General features: G+C 31.8%; 3 protein-coding genes across 4 annotated transcripts; 1 reads left to right on the top strand and 2 right to left on the bottom strand.

Moving 5' to 3' along the window:
• Positions 1-64: 64 nt before the first annotated feature.
• Positions 65-9,017, bottom strand: Fem-1 (protein fem-1 homolog B). The gene is made up of 11 exons (XM_088189878.1): positions 8,803-9,017; positions 5,501-5,707; positions 5,250-5,441; positions 4,882-5,184; positions 4,680-4,808; positions 4,414-4,611; positions 4,267-4,350; positions 4,102-4,197; positions 3,771-4,021; positions 1,165-1,400; positions 65-1,095 (listed from the first exon to the last, which is right to left on the bottom strand). Exons 1-11 carry the CDS (start codon positions 8,974-8,976, stop codon positions 947-949), a joined length of 2,019 nt encoding a protein of 672 aa, XP_088046004.1. The 5' UTR covers positions 8,977-9,017; the 3' UTR covers positions 65-946.
• Positions 9,018-11,405: 2,388 nt separating this feature from the next.
• ThrRS (threonine--tRNA ligase) lies at positions 11,406-18,288 on the top strand. Of its 2 annotated transcripts, none has more exons than XM_088189875.1 (12): positions 11,406-11,550; positions 14,146-14,387; positions 15,276-15,447; positions 15,516-15,593; positions 15,668-15,925; positions 15,996-16,142; positions 16,211-16,405; positions 16,466-16,536; positions 16,601-17,080; positions 17,144-17,318; positions 17,715-17,829; positions 17,902-18,288. In XM_088189875.1, exons 1-12 carry the CDS (start codon positions 11,485-11,487, stop codon positions 18,048-18,050), a joined length of 2,148 nt encoding a protein of 715 aa, XP_088046001.1. In that variant the 5' UTR covers positions 11,406-11,484; the 3' UTR covers positions 18,051-18,288. The 2 variants fall into 2 exon arrangements, with proteins under 2 accessions (XP_088046001.1, XP_088046003.1); XM_088189877.1 differs by having other exon boundaries at positions 11,406-11,612.
• On the bottom strand, positions 18,230-19,472 carry Datp (purine phosphoribosyltransferase family protein Apf). Its single transcript, XM_088189883.1, has 2 exons — positions 19,300-19,472; positions 18,230-18,621 (listed from the first exon to the last, which is right to left on the bottom strand). Exons 1-2 carry the CDS (start codon positions 19,406-19,408, stop codon positions 18,302-18,304), a joined length of 429 nt encoding a protein of 142 aa, XP_088046009.1. The 5' UTR covers positions 19,409-19,472; the 3' UTR covers positions 18,230-18,301.
• Positions 19,473-21,480: the final 2,008 nt, after the last annotated feature.

Raw genomic sequence — 21,480 nt, 5'->3', positions numbered from 1 at the left:
ATTCCAGACGATCACTAAAAAAACGAATCACCTTTCATGTCAAATAAATAAAAATAAAAAAGACTTAAAATAATATATGTTTATATTAGTGCTTGTATGTATATATGTACACATGTGCATGTATTTACATTTATTTTTACATATGTTCACATTTATTCACAATTTTAATAGTACATATCACACAGCAATCGATTTGCAGTCTCCATTTTCAATATGTTATTAATTAACTAATATTATTCACATTAATATACAATGTATATATGTTATAACAAGTATTATATTCGCAGGCGATTAAGGCTTTCAAATATTGCCTATAAGAGCGACGAGTATAAATACAACTCGTACGAGAACATTATTAAATATGGTTCTATTGAACTATTGAAATGCTGCCAAAGCATTTAGCTTTGTTTAGAGACAAAATCTTAAAATATTTTAATAGACTGAAGTTAGCATTAATAATCAAATTGAGTAATTTTTGAGATCAAATAATTTAAAATATTATATTAGAGTAATTGTTTTGATATAACTTTTTTGATCAATTTAATATAAATGCTCTACTTTTAATTAAATAGAATATAAATTAATTTTTGGTATTTTCTTCCATACATACTTTCCGTATGGTACAGTAAATCTATACATATAATTTACTGTAATTATTCGTCGTATTATAAAATAATTTTATATATTTTTGTAAGTACTTTTTCACAGTCAAAAATAAATAGCACAGTAAATTTTGGCATGTTTTTCAAAACAAATCTTATAGATTTTCATCACATGACTCCTTCAGTTCGTTCACAAAATTGACTTTATAAAATATACACTCTTAACAATATAATGGTACATTTACATATATGCATGGCATATACAAGTCAATGTCTAAGCTTCATATGTATGTATGTATTACAATATACATGAACACATTCGATCCTCGAGTCTCGATCAAATCTTAACCTAAATGACCATGTAGCTGTATGAACGAGTGTAAGTGTGTAGGAACCAAACCGCGGTAAGACAGGCCGTGTCGGCTGATGGCTTGCGCCGCCAAACACGCTAGTCTTCCTTGCCATATCTTCTTCAGCACGGCTTCCACTGGACCTGAATGAATAGTCGACGGTACAATTAGCAATGTGTTTATATTGACAATGTTATATGTAAAAGTCATACCTGGCTGTGATAGATCAGAAGGAGTGAATCCTTCGATGTTGACGGTATCAAAGTGTGCTCCGTACAATAGCAGATCGTTGACCATGTTGTTATAAGCGTCAAACGGTATATCTTCGCTGCAGATACCGGCGCTACTCCGCGCCAAGTAGTGCAAGGGTGTGTTTTTGTTCAAGTCTTGAGCATTGGCATCTGCGCCGCATTGTAGTAACAGTCGGCACGTTAAAAAACAGGGAAATCTATTAAAAATAACAGAACTCAATTAAGTACCGGAAAATTTACTATTTGAATAAAACCTATCTATATATATATATATAAAGATATAATTTCGTCGCCTATGCTCTAGTTGTTCTAAGAATGTATTGCTATCCACAAACAGTAACGTTTCTTATATAAGGCAAACAATTAAATTATTAATCATAAACTTTTAAATGAAATTCAGTAATATTAAAAATATATGGTCAGTTTATAATTATAAATGCTCAGAAACTTTGTTAAAAAGTGTGAGTAAATAAAGCTCAGCTTTAATCTGTTATTTATTTATTTATTTTTATTAAATCTTCAGTTGTAACCTGACAGGCGTAAGCCCCAATGCGTTACAACGGGGTAAATCTGTACCAACTAAGTAAGTCAATCAGATATAATAAATACCTACAAGTAAGTATTAACCACTAGACTGAAAGTCTGGGAATCGGTGAGATCTATATTAATAATTATAAATTATTAATCATAAACTTTTAAATGAAATTCAGTAATATTAAAAATATATGGTCAGTTTATAATTATAAATGCTCAGAAACTTTGTTAAAAAGTGTGAGTAAATAAAGCTCAGCTTTAATCTGTTATTTATTTATTTATTTTTATTAAATCTTCAGTTGTAACCTGACAGGCGTAAGCCCCAATGCGTTACAACGGGGTAAATCTGTACCAACTAAGTAAGTCAATCAGATATAATAAATACCTACAAGTAAGTATTAACCACTAGACTGAAAGTCTGGGAATCGGTGAGATCTATATTAATAATTATAAATTATTATGTGTAATATAATTTATAAGCAATAGATGTCACTGTAGCTGAGGCCGTTTTTTATAATAGTGCATTTTTTGTGTGCCACTGCCGGGACTCGAACCCGCAACCTCAGTTACTAGTCTGAAACGTTACGGACTAGCTTATTCCGTCCTTAATTTATAGCGACAATACTATTTAAGAGCAAATTATAATCGACCAGTTTGAACAGAAACATAAAATAATTACTATATTAACCCTATATTAAATTAATTTATTCATTTATTACTAGAATTTTTTTTTAATTGGAATACATTTTTTTATTGAATAGAATTTAATTGACATTAATTCAAAAAATGTACTAATATTAATCTTATTAGATTGTAAAAATTTATTATTTATGAGAAGTGTCTAATCAACCCTTTCACCGCGGCTGATATTTTTGCGCACCATTTCGAAATTTGTTAATACGTGGGGGGCACCTATTCATGCCATATTTTTTTTTAAATATTATGGTTCAATAAATTCAAGTAATTTGCAGCCTTAAATTATACTAAATAACCATATTATTTATTAGGCTCAAAGGTTTATGGCACCTTTGGGTGCCCAATGAGTACTGGCGATTTTCTTGATGACTTCTATAGAAGCCATCCGCGGTGAGTGTTAATTTATTATTTTAATATATTATATAGATATAATAAATAAAATATTTAAATTACGTTTTATTTATATTATTAATTTTAAGATATAATTTTAAATAACTTGAGAAAAAATGTTCAGACGTTATGGACGTAGGAGCTGCCAGTAAAAAACAGATGTCTAACACGTGTGAACAAAGGACTCAAAGGGTTAAACATTGTCGAGATATAGATGCTTAAATATAAATTATTAAATAACATATTAATAATATTGTATTCTCTTGAATGAAAAACATAAAACAGCGTATCATAATATATGATTGCATGTCCTGTGAAGAATGATTTTAGATAAACAATTTTATTTATTAAAATAAATATTGAGTTAATAAAAGTAGGCAGTGTTGAATGCAGATTATGAGCATAAAACTAGAAGTGCGTCTAAACAAAGATTTATTTATAAATGTCACGGTTATTTTTTTAAGTAATACTAATTTTAAATTTTTGTAGATGATCCTGAAATAAACCTTAATATGAGTTGTGACTTGTCAGTGATCAATTTACTGCGATAACTCATTAAAACAGACCCTAGTGTTTTATTAACATTCTGGGAGAATGGGATTAGTGAATATCACAGATAAGTTTTTCTAGATTTTCCTAATGTCATGGATGAATAATCAGGAATAAAATCGAGCTAGGTTGTGCACAGTGGCATCTATTGATTTTGAATTTTAATTAATAAAATATATGTTACTGATTTTAGTCTGGTGTTATTTACTACTTAGTAGTATTTAAATGTGTTTTCCCCATTGTAACGCATTGGACTAACGCCTGTTATATTGCAACGGAAGATTTACAATAAATAAATACATAATACATTTTTTTTGTGATATAGAATCTCATCCTTTTTATAAATTAAAAGTACATCTCGTTGATGGAATTATTATAGCCACAATGAAGTAACTCACTTGCAGATGTCATTTGTGTGAAAATCGTCTACAGGCATATTTGGATTGAGCGCTAGATGCAACAGAGTCTGTCTGTCTCTTATCCTAGGATTCGGCTTGATCACCCAATAAATCGCACACTTAGATGCTTTGATCTCTTCCGGTGAATTGATGCACCTTCCTATGATAGTTCCTTTTTCGCTAGCATCCAAAAGAGTAGCAATAATTGTTATCAAATAGAGAGTCGTTCGGATATTACTCTCGTATTCTTCCTGAAAATCATATAAGAACACACATAAGAAACCTTATTGATGAATATAATTTACAATATATAAAATTTGCAATATAATACATGTAATGCGTCTACGTCGTCTTTCTTTCCAGGATTATCTAGCCTATCTCTGTTCCTTTTCAATTCTAAAGCGCATGCTTGTAATATTTGCACTATCTGCAATGATTAAAAAGCAATTTATACATGTTTCAATATTAATGCATATCACAATATAACAAAACATACCTGCGTAAACGGCAATTCGATTCCTATATGTAACATTTGTGAAAATACTTGTGCAAACCTGAGAAGGTCTTTGAATACGGATACCTATTATTGAATAAAAAGAGATTAGAGTAAAGTATACGTAGACGTATCGCAATATTAACGTACGTTATTTTCTTGGCGAAGTTCTAAAGCGTGCCACCATAAAGAGAGACACCGATCGAATCGAGCATCATCAGCGAACACGGCTCCGCGAAAAACTATCGGATGAGGCAATTCAGGACAGGAGCGTCCTAATATACGTTCTCTGATTGCTAAACCTTCCATGTGTAATGCAGCAGCGTCGTCTCTGATACCCATAAGTTGCTAAAATTAACCGAAAGATTAAGAATTCTCTATTGACTAAAATCTAATATCAAGATTTAAAAATATACCTCTAATGATGTGCATTCCTGCCAATTATTATAAGCCGGTATAGGAGGAGATGGTAACCTAGGTATAGTCTCCTTTTCTGCACTTCCTAATCTCATTTCCATACTTTTTTTAAGGAAATCGTAAGCCGACTACAATGAAATCGAACAATTACATAATAATGTAATCAATTATAAAATATAAATTAAATAGTAGTGAACTCACTAATAAACAATAGTGTTCTTTATCATTCGCAAACGAAGCTCCTAACAATTCCATCGCTTCTATAGCGTGTTCTCTAGTGACTTCGGATCTTTCTACTAACATTTCTACTACGGCAGAGCGCGTCCTTTCCGCGGCGCATATCAAAGCTGTCATGCCATTTTCGTTCGGGACTAATTTCGCTCCTCGATCCAACAGTATTTTCACTACGGCCGTATGGCCGGATTCGGCGGCGAAATGTAACGCAGTAGCGCCGCATTGCGCTCTATCTTCGACTTTTGCTCCTTTGTCTAATAAAAATGTAACCTGAACAGTAAAAAGATGTTATTAGATATGATTCGATTAACAGTTCCGATAAAATAAACACTTACAATATCTTGATGGCCTTTATATGCGGCTATCATCAAACACGTGTTGTTGAATTGATTGGGTAAGTGAATGCTGGCTCCGCGTTGCACCAGAAATCGGACAATGTCCAAACGGCCATCGAAGCAAGCCGCCCTGAGCGGTGTCGATAGCGAATGCGTCGCATGGTCCAGTTGAGCTCCTGCTTTGGCTAATCGCTGAAATATAATGTAATGATCAAGTATGTATAAATAAAAGTAAAATAAATGAGATATACTTTGACTATCTTCAAATGACCGGCTCCGGCTGCCGCCCAGAGAGCAGTCGCTCCGTCGATTACATATTCTTCTATCCTGACGGTGGCTTCGACTTCCAAATCGACATGATTTATAAATTTTTCTAGTAAGATTTTGACAGCATCGTCATGGCCGTTTCGCGATGCGGCGATTAACGGCGTAAACCTGACTCCGTCTATTTCAATAGGCTAAAAATAAAATATAAACCCATAAGACCACAATGGTTTTGTTTATAAAGAGTCACCTGGGAGACTCATGCTTTTTATTAACGGTTAAACCAAACTAATTTTTGTTGATATTTTCAACACTAGATTTACGGGTACAAACCCGTCGATTTGACATGGTGTCATTAAAAATATGTATATAGTGACCAGATTTTCAAAAATAAAAACAATGATAATATAAAAAGTCGTAAAAAAAAACAGAAAAAATACTGTTGGATGCAAATCAAATCGGAATATAAATCAGAAAAACTTTTTTAGAAATTTAGTGAGTGCTGGCGACTTTTCTGATCAAGCTCATCCCCTAAACACTCAATTAGATTTAAATGTGGCGATTAGTGTGTCGCCAAATCACATTTTTTAATACTCCTTTTTCTTTAATTTGTAAAAACACCCTGCACAATTTTGAAGTGTTAGGGAGCGTTGTAAAATAAAACCTGGCCTGTTTAAATGTCTGTCCATATGTAACACTTGCTATTAAAAATTGCTTTAAATTTAATTTTTTAAATCCCGTCTATTTTAACGAGGTTTTTAACTCTCGCTGCTGAAAAACATTTGCCTTATAGTTGACACAATACAGTTAGGACACATTTTTTCGTCGAGTGTTCATCTAACAAATACTCTCCGATTTTATCCATTTATAAAATTTTGCATCAATCTTGTCTTATTTTGAAGCGCATTCGTATTTTTTTCATTTTATTCTCGTGACAAACGCTTTTTGGTAATAAAATAGTATATTATTTTTTTTTTAAGGTAAATAATAAATATATTTTTTAGAATATTGACTCGAAAAAACACGTTTCTTTATAGGACAATTTAAATGAGCAATATATAAAATAATTGTTCTATAAAAGGAATTATTTGTGCATTACTGTTGGTCAGAACAGTGAACACCCCATGAATAACTCTGCAACGAATCCTTTTCCAAAGAAAAAATCGAAGATTTGTCTTACATAAATGCACATATCTGTTAAAATAATTCCCTATTAAATGGTACCCGTTTTTTTGTGAAATAATAGCAATACAATTATGATTCATAAAACAGATTTCAACAAATCTTTGTCAGATTGTTTTAAATTCTGAGAAATAAAATAAGATAAGCATTAGAATAATAAAATATCAATAAAATAAATTACCTAACGCAAAAAAAACAATAGATTATATGAAAAATACGCACAAATGCGGGACACGCCTTTAAGCGATTAATTGGGTAACAATATTTTTAATAGTAATAAGAAATAAGGGTGGATTCGTGACTGAATATTATTGCAGGTTTTGGTCTTAAACTGTTGACTGATAGTGTACATAGTTATATAGAATCAAAACAAAGCAGTAGTATAAATATAAGCGAATAAAAACACTCAAAAGTATTTATAGAGTGAAAAGTCATGGACATGTGCTCTTTGTGATATCACATATATTATTAGTTACTTGGCATTTTTTGATAGATATCAATATAAATACTAATTACTGTGATGTTGCAACAATATCCTATCACATACAGAAATTTACCTGATATTTGTGACCACTGTAGGGAAGAATTTTATATAAGATCATTATAAGGTACATCTTGTTGTTGATCAGTTAAAATTTTCAATCTTATATTATGATCGAAAATAAAATGTTACATATAATGTTTAATTTAATATGCAAATGAAAACCAACAATAACAGTTTGTAGATATTCTTGAAGACGGAATAAATATTTAAAACTTTAGTTTGATTGAGGATAAATTTTATTGTTTGTGCGTAATAAATGGTTATAGAAATATTGGCAACGGTGACTGGATAATTGCGCAAATGAAAATTACGCACAGGAAAACTCTGAACATAGGTATTTGATTTTCAAATATATTTTAGTTTTAATTTTCTGCTTTATATTTTTCTCGATTTTAAGGTAAAAATTTGTGTAATAATAGGAAATGTAAGTATATCATATCAAAGTAAATTACCAATATAATTGTAAAATAATTTATAAACATGCTATTTGTAAATTAAAATCATATTAACATCTGTAATATATATGGACATTATTTTTTTATATATATATTCTTAAATATAGATATGTGTTCATTTATCATTTATGATCACAATTTTCGTTTGCGCAATAATCACGAAACCATTGACAACAATGAAAAGTTTGTGGCGATCTCTACTTCTGGGTGCTCTCGTATTGCGTTTTGTTTTAAATGGTGATTTCTCTCAAGGGTTGATTCATATAGCTTTATTATTTAAACGAAGCTTCGCTATGTGGAATTATGTAGAATCCCTTAGAGAAAAAAGCATCTTAGTTTCCATTTTAAATGAAGCCAAAGAATAATATTCTTTTTAAAAGTTTTTTAATTGCTCTTAATTCTTAGGTGTTACAATAAAATGTTTTTTATGTTCCATTGATTACCTTTAGAATTTTAGAAGTTGTACAAACTATCAACATATGTATAATACTTTTGCTAATATGGTTAGTGACTTAGCAAAATACAATTACATAAGCATCTAGAAAGGACATATAATTTGGTTCATTCTCTCACTTTCTGATTATAATTCACTAATACAAATGGTACACTGATGAATCATTATGCATAAACTCACCCTCAAATATTTGATAAAAATATTTTATAATATAATTTTTGATTCCTCAACTCCATTGAAACAAATAAGCATCCGACTGTTCACGGTTATATAAAATTGTATAATTATTTTCGAGAATTTGCAATTTTATATATTTTTATATATAATAAATACAAAGTTCATACAAATCGACGACGAAATACAAAACAGTCAATAGATACATTGATTTAATATTATCGGCAAATAATAAAATGATTTGTAAAATAATTATAAAAATAGTACAAATGTGACAAATGAGGTTGAGGTTATGTTATTAACAGGAGCGTCGAACGTCAAAACGGGTTTGACAGACGATCCTTTGTTCAAATAGAGTGATTGTGCAAATGTGTGCTTTTGTGCGCAATTTCCCGAATGTTTTTGTTGACGGAATAGAAAAACAAGAGGAGGATGAGGAGGATGAGGAGGAGGAGGAGATGGAGGAAGAAGAAGTCGTACCGAATTAAGCAGCACTGGCAGTTTGTGCGGCTGGCAATTGTTGAGCAGCAGAAAGAGCAGCATGGAGAGCCCGTCCCTGGCGGCAAGGCAGACCCGCTGGTGTATGCCCTCTTCCCTGTCGGCGGTGACATCGTAGCAAGGAAGCTCCATCAGCCGCTGTTCCCAGTCTTCCATTCGCGACTCCGCAGCTGACCGCTCGCGCTCGCGACCATAACAATGCATTCGCGGCCATACCCCGACACACAAACAACTATTATTAGAATCGCTATGAATCAGTTCATCTCAAACTTTATTTTTAAAATGTGACGCCGCCGTCTGATGGATTCTCTGAACGATTTCTGTGAACTCTCTAGAACGAGATCAATAAACGAGGGGTAATATTGAACACTATCATATTTTTTTTTATTATTTCATTACATTTATTTCTATATCTAAATCTATCATCTGAGAAAAATAATTCAAGAAAAGTTTTAAAAATACTTGAATAACTAAAAAATATTATTACATTATTACAAATTTTAAACAACAAGATTTTCTTTTAGAAACCCCACTATTTACAATATAATCTAATAATTTCTCAACTAAATATTATAGAAACGATATCGCTAATTTATCCTTATATGAAAAATCCCATCAAACGGTAGAAAACTTTAAAATAAATATTATATTATTAAAAAAACATTTAGCAAATATCATAAAAAAGTAGGTGCTATTTGTTTGTTCACAATATCAAATTATGGCTGTCGTGTCGTGTCTTGATCGGTTACCTCAATTTGTCGATATGGCAGACGTAGCTTTTCCGTTTAAGGAATCATGCTTTCGCTAGCTACAAATTAGCTAAAAATAAATTGTTTAATCTAAATAATTGAAACTAATATAGCATTATAATCTTACATATATGACTAATTTATAAATCTGTAATAAGATTTACATTTCTGTTTTAGGGATATATAATAATAATTAACTTTCATAAAACTGTAGACAAATTATAAAAACACAGCAAACTGTTTTATTATAAAACACGGCTAATACTCCATGGTTGTTACATTGTGACTTAAAATAGAAGGTGATCCAATATTCCGAACTTTTATCACGCAAAACATCCAACGTTGCACCCGATGTGTTGTAAATTGCGCCATTTTGTTGGAACCACATGTCTTCCACAGCAATAGAAATTTAGTACGTTTTACTGCATTAGATAATCTGTTAATTTTTGCTTCTCTACATACTTTTAAAAAGCAATTATCATAGTTTGCTTAATGCAGATTTCATCTTAATGTGAAAATGCAGATTTTAAAATTAGCACCACTCAGACAAATTGCTTCAATAGCTAATTTAATAGGTTTCCAAACCAATAGAATTTAATTTTAATATCACAAAAAATTCAAAAATACAAATCGTTTTAGTATCTATTACGATTATTTCATCTGGGTTTAAAATCTAATATAAAAGAAACTTTCCATGTTTGCTTTTTACATATATTGAAGATAAGCATTCTTATTAATGGATAAAATTTAAGTGTATTACATTTTCGTACTATTGCACATTTTAACTTAAAAGATCTCACAGACCGACGCGGTAGGCGGTAGCAATACGTCAATACATGGTATCGATTTTAGTGGCAGTAATATCAGTACCGATTTGTTAATTAACACCAAAGCGTTATGATACTCGCAGTCGAATCTAATTCGTGACCATGGCAACATACTCTTGGGAAGATGATTAATCTCAGCAGAAAATAAAGATCCTATTACATTTTTGTTTTTTAATACCTCATTCGTAACCATGATAACACGGTCAACTGCGCACGCTGCATTATAAAATATTACAGTAAGCCTCGTACCACCAAACTGGCAAAATTATCAATATTGCTACCGCGTACCGCATCGGTCTGTAAGAACCTTTAGGAGTCTGTAAATGATATATTTTGCTATTGTCAAGTGTCGTCCAATTGCTATTATATTTATAATATTTAATTTTTATAGCTCTTTGTATAGTAGCTAAGCATTATTATTGTGATTTCCTTCATTGTAACGTGCTATTGCTTCTATTTGAAATATAGCAATTAATTATTCATGGGAGAGTTTGAGAATCTGCAGCTCTGCCAAATTTAAACCAAACGGTTGTGGTTTGGTTTTTACACGTCTAGTGACTTGAACTGTAAACAAATACAATATTAGATTCTATGCCATGTGATTTAAGGTTTTTTTCAAAAAAAATCTACCGATGAATGCGCAATTATATGCGTTCTATGACACGTATTCTGAATTTAAAAGTTATTGGTATTTTGAATTTTGGCCATAGCAAGCACATGTCGAGCGTTTTTAAAAGTGGATGCGCGCAATTTTGAATTTGATGCGTATGAAAATGCGCACTTACAATATGACTTTTAATTCCATTGTCTTGGAGTTATTGTTACTGCGCGTCTGTAAAGTTAATGACCATGAATTTATATTTAGAAAATGTGACTAAAAAAAACATAAAGGGGCAATAATTTATATAGTTAAAGTTTATATATTTTCATGTGTAGGTGAAATAAAATATGAACAAAGATTGCGATTGATTTTTTATTTAATTTTTGGATTGCACACGTGCGACTTTTTGCATTGTTTTGACGTCGTTCGTCACGGCATTTACGGGGAAATCGCCACCTCGATAGTAATTGCGTCAGCCAGGTAGAAGATGGTCGTGGGAGCCGAAGCTGTTGCCGCCGAGGCGAACGCCGCGTCAAAACAGGAGAAGAAAGAGGCATGAAGCTGCTAGGGGCTCTGAGGGCGACGGCCCGGGCGCACCTCAGGACCTTCGCTTCGGTTCGTGCGCCCGATCCGTCTTCCTCGACTACCCTTATAACATAACCTCACTTTTATACGTCAATATCCCCAATCTGTTCATCAAGCGTGCGCTAACAGTACATAACCCAACTTATTGCACCTTTTTTTGCACAGTTTTTTCAAAACCAATCAGCTACTCTTGATTAAAATTTGTAACAAAATAATGAGATAAAATTATATATAAATTTCATTATTTTTTAATATGCTTTCAATATGTTTTATATTCATTATTTTCATTTATTCAATAATAATAATTGTATATAATATATGTAGGTGATATAAACCAAAAATAAATTCTCAGAACAGTTTCTTTATAATTATATTGTATGCGCTGCAATTGCTTTGTCCGAAGACTAATGCCTTCTTAAAAGTTCATTGTTGACCAGCTACTACCTGCACTTGCGAAAAATAGATTGGCTCTAATCTTAGAAAATATATTTTCTACTTAATTTTGTATTATCTGTCAGGAAACAATTCACGAAAATATTATGGCGATATTTTATTTTAGATATTAATATCATTACAAAAAATAATTAATTTATTGTTCGTTTTCTTTATCCACCTTTTCTATCACAACTGCAAACTATATTTTTTATGCACTTCAGGCATAGTCACTGTTCTAGATCTACCGAATGTTTCTAACCCTTCTCTGACAACCAGCTGAATAATTAACCTATCGACAAATTGAAAATTGCTCATTGGTTTTTCGTTGTATTTTAACTTATTTTCTTTATATAAAATATACGCATTTACAACTGCAACTTCTAAGCCTCAAAAAAAGAGTTTATACTACCACACAAACTTCTCCGACAACTGCACACTTCAATTTTTTACGCAAATTTCACTGTAAATATCAATATTCGTCTGTTCAATGCAAACTACACTTCCAATATGGTCGACAATTGACGTGTACAGTAACGATTACGATTAGTTCGTAAAATTCAATTCACATCCCATATGTGTCCAGATTTTGAAAATATTTAACGAGGACGCTAAAAATAAAATGGCCCATGGGTCACATCCTTTATACTGGAGCTTCAAGAAAGCTTAGGTGAATGGGAGTGAGGGCTAATTTACAGCAATTGCATTACTGTTTAGCTCCACTCTGATTCGTTCTTTTGTGGAAGCCCCCAAGTTGGGCGACCATTCGATAATTACAAAAGATACGTCTTTTTTTTCTAGATGTGTTGAATCTTATAAAGAAAAGAGTTTTTTTGTTATGGTAATTTGACGATTGATGATTTCTGAGTAGATATTGTCCAATTTTTATTTGCTTTATTGTTTAGTTAACCCTATGAGTGATATCGCCATAAATATACAGTAGTCGATCTTTCAGTTTTGCGGTACCCCAGATAGTAGTATATTTACATATATAACTGAAGAAATAATAAATAAAAAACATTATATTATATAATAAAATTTTCAATTTGGTTTAATGTAAATGATTTCTAGACAAAATAATACCAATCAATTAAAGAGTATGAAATAAATGAGCATAATAAAAATTATTGAGAGCCTCTGAATTGATATAAAAAAATACACAAAAGTCAAATAATATATAAATATATGTAAAATAAAGTAACGAAATTTAATACAAATAGTGTTAATATATTTGCATTGCTCAAATATAAAAAACCCAGAAAATATACTTTGATACAAATCAAATCAGAAACCCGTCAATTTGACGGGTGCTGTAAAACTAGTGTCAAAAAAAAAAAAAACAGTATAGTTAGTAAAAAATAATATAAATAAATTGATTAGCTCTAGGCAATGTTCCGGCTTTTCATTGCCTATTGATTGGATATGCTTACATTTTTTAGTAATATTATCATGTCTATTTAACTTATACTGAAATAATCGGTGCTAATATATAGTTTCACATCTAAATTTAAAATGTATGTTTAAAATAATCCATGAAATAAATACGTTCCATTATAAAAGTACACCCGTTTCACTTTTTGCATGGGGGATACGTTCTAGAAGGTACCGTGTCATATGAAAATGGAAAAGGTTTCACTACTTAAACTGCGTTAATGGAAAAAATCAGTAAAAAAATAATTGGTCCATTTTATTGGACTGTGCACAAAGAGAATCGAATGTATAGTTTATCATTATTATATATTTTATAGTCACTATGTTTATTTTGACGATTAGTCATGTTTCAAAAACTATTATTTAATCTATTGAATAATATATATTTGTTCAAAACTCGAAGATATAAATCATAATATAAATAATTTCACATTTGCCTTTGGTCTAATAACAAAACTTTGAATTTATTCATAACAAAATCAGTAAGATTTAAATGGATTGTATATATTGTACAATTATATTAGAACAGTTGTTAAAAACTGTTAGTACTACAACATAACAATTCTTATCAATGTTATACACAAGAAAAATCCATTAAATTATGCTGCTGTATAAATATTTTTTAACCAATTTTCTGTGATTTAATCAAATTTGTCATATGGCGCTTAGATTGGACTAAAATTTTCTTTTGACGTTCCAGGCTGCAAAGATGTCGAAAAAGAAAGCTGGAAAAGTCGATGGAGGTTCGGACGTCAAAGAGATGAATCCGTGGCCCGACTACATCAATAAAAGAATAGCTCTTTGGGATAAATTGAAGGAGAAGTATGTAAATGATTTGGCTTCGAAGCCCGAGATGGCCATTGTCATAAATTTACCTGATGGTAAAAAAGTTGAGGGAAAAGCTTGGCGCACTACGCCTTACGAGATTGCTCAAGGCATCAGGTAAATATTAGTCTTTATTGATATTGTTTATGCCTCATATTTTTCGGGTCAAAATTTATATTACATGGATCAAAGTTTATCTCAAAAGGTCGAAGTATAAGTGGCCAGAATAAATATTAGATACTCAGAATTAATACTAATGGTTTGAATTTAAATTGGACTAGTCAGAATTTATATTAAATGGTAAGAATTATTTTTTTCAGTCAGTATTTATTAGTCTATTGGGCAGTATTTATATTATATGATTTGTATTTTAACCTTAAAATCAGTTTTATGTTGACAAATGGTCAGCATAATAATACATGGTCATTATCAAGGTGTTTTAGGGCCAACTTCTTTGGTTGGGCTCGCAACATTGTTAGATGTGAACACAATGAGCCAATTGTGCTCTCCGCCGCTGCTCTGTCGTTATTCCAGCTTCGTTCGTCGCTCTGAATACCTTCGCGTCTTACATACAATTAAATAGATTCGGTGCAGATTCGTTAAAATTATTCATGGGGTGTTCACTTTCTAACCAACGTTCGCTCGCATCTAACCTGTTCTACAGTTTAGTTGCGAGCAAGATATATTATAAGATATTTCTAAAATAAATAATTTATTGCCTATTTATATTTAGAAATGATATATTTTTTTAATTCACATGATCGTCTTATATGTTAATTATGATCATTTTATATTTTTATTCTGACTATATACTATTTTTATTCTTACCATTTGATATTTATTCTGACACTGAATATTATAATTATGACCATTCATTATTTTAATTCTGATCGTTCTTTATTTTTATTCTAACCATTTGATTTTCATTCTGTTCCTGAATATATAATTATGACCGAGATTTTTATTCTGACCCAAAGTTGATAAATAACACATACCGCTTTTTAGTCAAGGTTTGGCCAGCAATGCTGTGATATCTAAAGTCGACGGAATATTGTGGGATTTGGAACGGCCACTCGAAGGAGATTGTGAATTGCAACTCCTAACGTTCCAAGACGCTGATGCTCAGCAAGTCTTTTGGCATTCGACTGCCCACATCTTGGGAGAAGCTCTCGAGAGGGTAATCATATTATTTTTATTTCAAGTCTCATACTGAAGTAAAATTATATCAAAAATACTATTTTATAGGTTTACGGTGGTTGTCTATGCTATGGGCCACCAATTGAGAATGGTTTTTATTACGACATGCATTTACCTGAAAAAGGGGTAATCGTTTTATTTACTTGTATTATATTTACTTATAAGAAGATGTTTATTACAATCACATTCAATATTTTAAGGTTTCCTCTACTGATTTCCCTTATTTGGAGAACTTGATGAAGAACATCACCAAAGAGAAGCAAACCTTCGAACGTCTCGAAGTCTCAAAGGAAGATTTATTGGAAATGTTTTCCTACAATCAGTTCAAAGTCAGGATATTGAAGGAGAAAGTAGATACTCCGACAACCACCATATATAGGTGCGGACCGCTGATTGATTTATGTAGAGGACCTCATGTGAGGCACACTGGTAACATTAAGGCTTTGAAAGTCACCAAGGTATTGCACAATACTATTAATAATATTTATGTTTGACATTAATCATTATTAATTAATAATACTGGTTTAGAATTCGTCCACTTATTGGGAAGGCAAAGCTGATGCTGAATCTTTGCAACGTGTATACGGAATTTCGTTCCCGGATAATAAGCAATTGAAAGAATGGGAGAAACTCCAAGAAGAGGCTGCGAAGAGAGATCATAGGAAAATCGGAAGGGTGATTATTATTTTCTATTTAATTTAGAACTGTATGTGAATGCGAGTGCTGAAAAATATTTATTTCAGGAGCAAGAGTTATTCTTCTTTAACGAACTGTCGCCGGGATCGTGCTTTTTCTTACCACGCGGAGCTCATATCTATAATACTCTGATGTCGTTCATAAGACAACAGTATTTAAGACGAGGCTTTCAAGAAGTGGTGACTCCTAATATTTATAACGTCAAACTATGGCAGACCAGTGGTCATTGGGCTCATTATGCGGTAAATATTTTTAAAATTATATTTATATAATTATTTATTAATGTGTTTTATTATTTTTAGGAGAATATGTTCTCGTTCGACGTTGAAAAAGAAACGTATGCTTTGAAGCCCATGAACTGTCCGGGTCATTGGTGAGCATAGTTATTTATAACCAAGGCGTCATTTAGAGACTCCTAATAATATGTGATTTTTTAGCTTAATGTTCGAATGGCGTATCCGATCTTGGCGTGAGCTTCCCTTACGTTTGGCGGATTGGGGAGTCTTGCACAGGAACGAGCTTTCAGGTGCTCTCACTGGTCTAACTCGCGTGCGGCGCTTCCAACAGGACGACGCTCACATATTCTGCTCGCCGAGTCAGATCAAGCAAGAGATGATAGCCGCATTGGAATTCATAAAAGACGTCTATGGAGTCTTTGGATTCACTTTCACCCTCTGCCTGTCTACTCGGCCCGAGAAATATCTGGGCGAGGCTTCCGTGTGGGACGAAGCCGAAAAAGCTCTATCTGAATCGTTGGATGGATTTGGACAGCCTTGGACGATCAAACCTGGCGATGGAGCATTCTATGGTCCTAAGATAGACATTACTTTATCGGACGCTTTGAAAAGAGCTCATCAATGCGCTACGATCCAGTTAGATTTCCAGCTGCCCATCAGATTTAATCTGTCTTATATTAAGTGTGTACTCAGTCGATTTATTAATTTATTAACTGTTATTAAATATTTTTTATTTATTTACAGTGAAAATGGAGAGCGGGTTAGGCCTGTGATGATTCATAGAGCCATTTTAGGTTCGGTGGAGCGAATGATTGCTATTTTGACTGAACAGTATGCTGGAAAATGGCCGTTCTGGTTATCTCCGCGTCAAGCATGTGTAATTCCAGTCCTATCAGCGATTGATGATTACGCTTTTGAGGTAAATAAGCAGAGGGATTAGACTTAAAATGCGACATAATTGTTTTTCTATAATATATCATATAATATTAAGCTGCTTCACTTTCCCGTCCTTTGTTTTAAGTGTTCGAAGATTTGTGGCGATCTCTATTTCTGGGTGTAGCTTATAGCATGTTTTCTTTTAAATGGTAATTTCTTTCGAGGGTTGTTTCATAAAGCGCCTTCGTTCAAATGACACTATAATGTAATCCCCTACAGAAGAAAGCATCTGTTTTCAGTAAATCAAGTCAAAGAAGATAGATATTGTATAGACAAACAAATATTTGCTCATAATTTTTTTTTTGTTGTAAAATTTGCACTTTTAAATAATCAACAATAGAATGTAATCTTATTTTATATTATTATTTTTAATTTTTAGGTTAAAGATGAATTATTAGCAGCCGGTTTCATGGTTGAAATTGATAATGATCCAGGAGATACATTGAATAAGAAAATAAGAAACGCTCAAGTCTCTTACTTCAACTTCATTCTTGGTATTGTTCTACATTGATCCTATATTATATGAAATTTTATTACAAAAATTCTAAATTATAATATTATTTCAGTTGTGGGCGAAAAAGAGAAGAACGCAGGAACTGTCAATGTCCGCACCAGAGACAACAAAATCCACGGAGAAATGTCTCGGAAGCAGTTATTAGAGCACTTCAAGCAATTAGGCGATTCACGCACCTTATCCGAAGATACTTTATCATAAGATTTGCAGCATTTTAAAACCATTCCTTCGAGGGGCTATTATATTTAATATTTCGATGTATTATAAATGGAGCTTTTAAAGCGCTCAAAGATCAAAATTACAAACACCGCTATGCATTTTAGTTTTAAGTATACATTTATATTTGAAGGGCTATATATACATGTGTGTGAATGAAAATGTTTGTTCTACAAGTTTTACTTAAAACGTAATAATTTATTCAATAAAATATGCAATACAATTTTAAGTTGTTTTTATTGTGAATTGATTGCCTTAACCTCTTCGTGAAAAGAGGTGAGAACATCGTTGAATTCTTTAAACGACGCCAACTCTAAAGCTTTATCTATTTGTACCCATTTATAATCGACATGTTCATGTGATAAAGTTATTTCTTTAAGTGGATCTTTAACTTTCGCCAGCCAATATACTACGCTCTTCGGTTTATTCTTCACATTATATCCGATGGTTTTGCAGATATCTTTATATATTAGTAAGTCTGATTCCGATAGGCCGGCTTCTTCTTTGGTTTCCCTCAGAGCTGTTTCGTAGTCATTTTCGCCTGGATCGACGTGTCCTAGAATAATAATTAAAATGATGTAGTACTTCTTAATTTAATTAACACATCTCATGCGGGAGACGAGTATCACAGTCCTCAGTCCGCCAATCGTTGTATGCGGGAGACTGTGATTACAATTACCAAAATCTTTACCGCGGTAGCGGGAGACTGTGATCACAGTTCTGTTTATTATATTCTTTTATTTATGGTTTACAGTGACATCTGTGAGTTTTTGTTAAAAAAAAATTTTTACGAGTAGAATTCGAGACTGTCCTCACCCTTGCATGTGTTTAGGTCGAGATCGAAAATTATATTATTATATTTATGATTTACAGTGACATCTGTTAAATTTTCGTTAACTTTATTATACGAATATAATTCGGGTCTGTCCCCAATCCTACATGCGTAATTGCCACATGTGGCCAAGATAAAAAAAATCCCGATCTTGTTTATATTTTTTATGCATATTCTTCGAACGTTTTCAGTTTACCTAATGCAAATAAATTAGTTTTTTTTTAGGTGAGTGTTTATATTTCTTCTTTTTTTTATCGTAAAGATTTAAAATGTTTTAATGATTTATATGCTGTCGCGACTAATTGCGCGCGCGACCCGCGTCACTCATTAACTTACGCGCGATCGGCCCCGCATGAGATGTGTTAAGAGGTTATGTTACAGATACGAGTATTTAAGGAATACCTTTAGGCGGCGTCCAATGTTTAATACCATAAGACGCTTGTAATAGCAAATATTCTATATTTTCTTGATATATTCTGTACATTATAAAACCAGCCGCTTTAGTCACCATTTTGACAGCCGACGCTTTAATTAATATGGAACACAACAACACAATTTATGACCATGATCAATATGACAAGAAGCACACAAATTACAAATTATTAAATTTAAAAGATTTCTATACTTCATATAATTTTGAATTCTAGTAGGAATTTATTTTAGTACTTGTTAAGAATATCGGCGCCACATTTAGAAACCAATGATTATGAACATTAGTTCTGCTTTTGTCCCCAACATCTGTGAAAGTGGCCAACAACTTTTTGCTACATAAATACATTTTTAAATTTACAACTTAGTTTTTATCGCCGTGCGCTTTGAATTTAGACCCAACATATTATAAAACACCTAAATAGTTTTAAAGTCGATTATCTCAAAACATAAAATTATTGAGTACGTATATAACGTTTAATGCATGCTTATTTTTATTATATATATAATTAATTCGAAATGATTAGAAAGTTTGCTAAAATATGCCAATGAAAAAATATGTAACAATAGCGGCACTGATTATATATTTGTCGTTTATTGTTTCTAATCATTAATATGTGCAATATGGACTACATTAGTTAGCTCAGTATTCCATGACAAGATCACCACTTTCGTTGTATTATAAAACGGGTAATAATGAGCTTATTTAGCGCTCCACGAAAAATTTAAGTTGTTCCCCCCACATTATCAATACATTAAACTTGACAAAATAAGATGAAAAATATCACTTTACCATCAATTATCTTTCACATATAATTTTAAAATGTATGTAATCCAAATTAACTACAAGTACTTTAAAAATTATTGTAAGGCGGCTTCAATAAATTGGGGGGAAAAAAGTGGGGGAGGAAATTTATGAAAAACCTGTGACATCATTTATGGAAGCCGCCTAAAATAAAATAAGTACATAATTATTTAATAAATACACGCATTTAAGACCTAAAAATAGTAGATCAACGTTGAAAACAGCGGCGAAAACAACTGTATGATAACCACATAACAAATAATATAATAGTAGCTAGCCAAAGTGTGCAATAGAAGAGCGACAAATATGAGTGGCTATTGTGCAATACTAAGGTATTCTGCATACTTTTTTGAGGCGAAAGTGACGCATCTTTTGAGTGATTTCCGAATAATCCAGTCACTTTATTTATTATATGAAAGTGTTTTATAGTGAAGGAAGATATGAGCAACATATTATATCTTACATATATAATACTTTAATCTAAGATATAATATAACAGAGAAGTATGTATCTAGTAATCATAACTATAAAAATGATCGATAAGTGTAGTTAATGTACTTATTCGTTTACGTCAAACTATGTCATTCCAAATTTTAACTACATTATTCGCTACTCAATATCTACAAAATTATCTATAAATAAGCTTACATTAAAAATAAAACGATCGAACAGCTTGATATTGATACACGCACATCCATCTAAATGGGTTAATATTAGACTGGAATTAGTTTTGAACACGCCACATCGAAGCTCAAACGAGAAATGAAAAGACAATAAAATTTTAGAGCAACCTGAATGCTAAAATCAATTTATTTAGCGAATACAAACTTGTCGATAGACGCAATAAACCATTATTATGTAAAATACTCTCCTCTTAAACCTAAATTAACCATTGCCATGAACTAGACATATTATGGTTACGATCGTATATCAAATTGTTATCTGTACAAATATATCATTCAACGTGTTAATGCCCGTATTCACGTCATATCACACATTGTTTCGTATATTGGGTTTATTTTGAGCTTGGTTTAACTTGAACAATACCAAACCAGATGTTATTGTTTGTGAGTCGATTAACCCAATGTATATGTACTTATATATAAATCAAGCGGAAATCCGTTATTAAAGTGTATATCCTACTAACACCCAATTCATATTTATTTATTGTGGTAAATGTAATATTTTTGATTTAGTAATGTCATTATGAACGGGAAAAATGGTAGCTGTTAGGATTACAAATTTAACATAAAACAAATACTTATTTCATTCAGAGCGCTTATTGCTTCCTTCCATTCTTAAAACGCTGGTAAAAAATAGGGTGTGACAAAATAATTGGACCAAACATT

Source organism: Plectrocnemia conspersa, unplaced genomic scaffold (assembly GCF_051122295.1).
Source record: "Plectrocnemia conspersa isolate PC_06_02 unplaced genomic scaffold, ASM5112229v1 ptg000008l, whole genome shotgun sequence".
NCBI classification, from domain to species: domain Eukaryota; kingdom Metazoa; phylum Arthropoda; class Insecta; order Trichoptera; family Polycentropodidae; genus Plectrocnemia; species Plectrocnemia conspersa.
Note: the sequence above shows the minus strand (reverse complement) of the source record. Positions and strands in the feature narration are given on the sequence as shown.

Coding starts and splice junctions, on each gene's coding strand:
- Datp (XM_088189883.1), bottom strand. CDS start 19,408: ATGGTGACTAAAGCGGCTGGTTTTATAATGTACAGAATATATCAAGAA. Junction 18,622..19,299: donor ACATTGGACGCCGCCTAAAG/GTATTCCTTAAA, acceptor TTATTATTCTAG/GACACGTCGATCCAGGCGAA.
- Fem-1 (XM_088189878.1), bottom strand. CDS start 8,976: ATGGAAGACTGGGAACAGCGGCTGATGGAGCTTCCTTGCTACGATGTC. Junction 4,809..4,881: donor AAGAACACTATTGTTTATTA/GTGAGTTCACTA, acceptor ATTTCATTGTAG/TCGGCTTACGATTTCCTTAA. Junction 4,022..4,101: donor ACGACGTAGACGCATTACAT/GTATTATATTGC, acceptor TATGATTTTCAG/GAAGAATACGAGAGTAATAT.
- ThrRS (XM_088189875.1), top strand. CDS start 11,485: ATGGTCGTGGGAGCCGAAGCTGTTGCCGCCGAGGCGAACGCCGCGTCA. Junction 15,594..15,667: donor TGCATTTACCTGAAAAAGGG/GTAATCGTTTTA, acceptor CAATATTTTAAG/GTTTCCTCTACTGATTTCCC. Junction 17,830..17,901: donor TTACTTCAACTTCATTCTTG/GTATTGTTCTAC, acceptor ATATTATTTCAG/TTGTGGGCGAAAAAGAGAAG.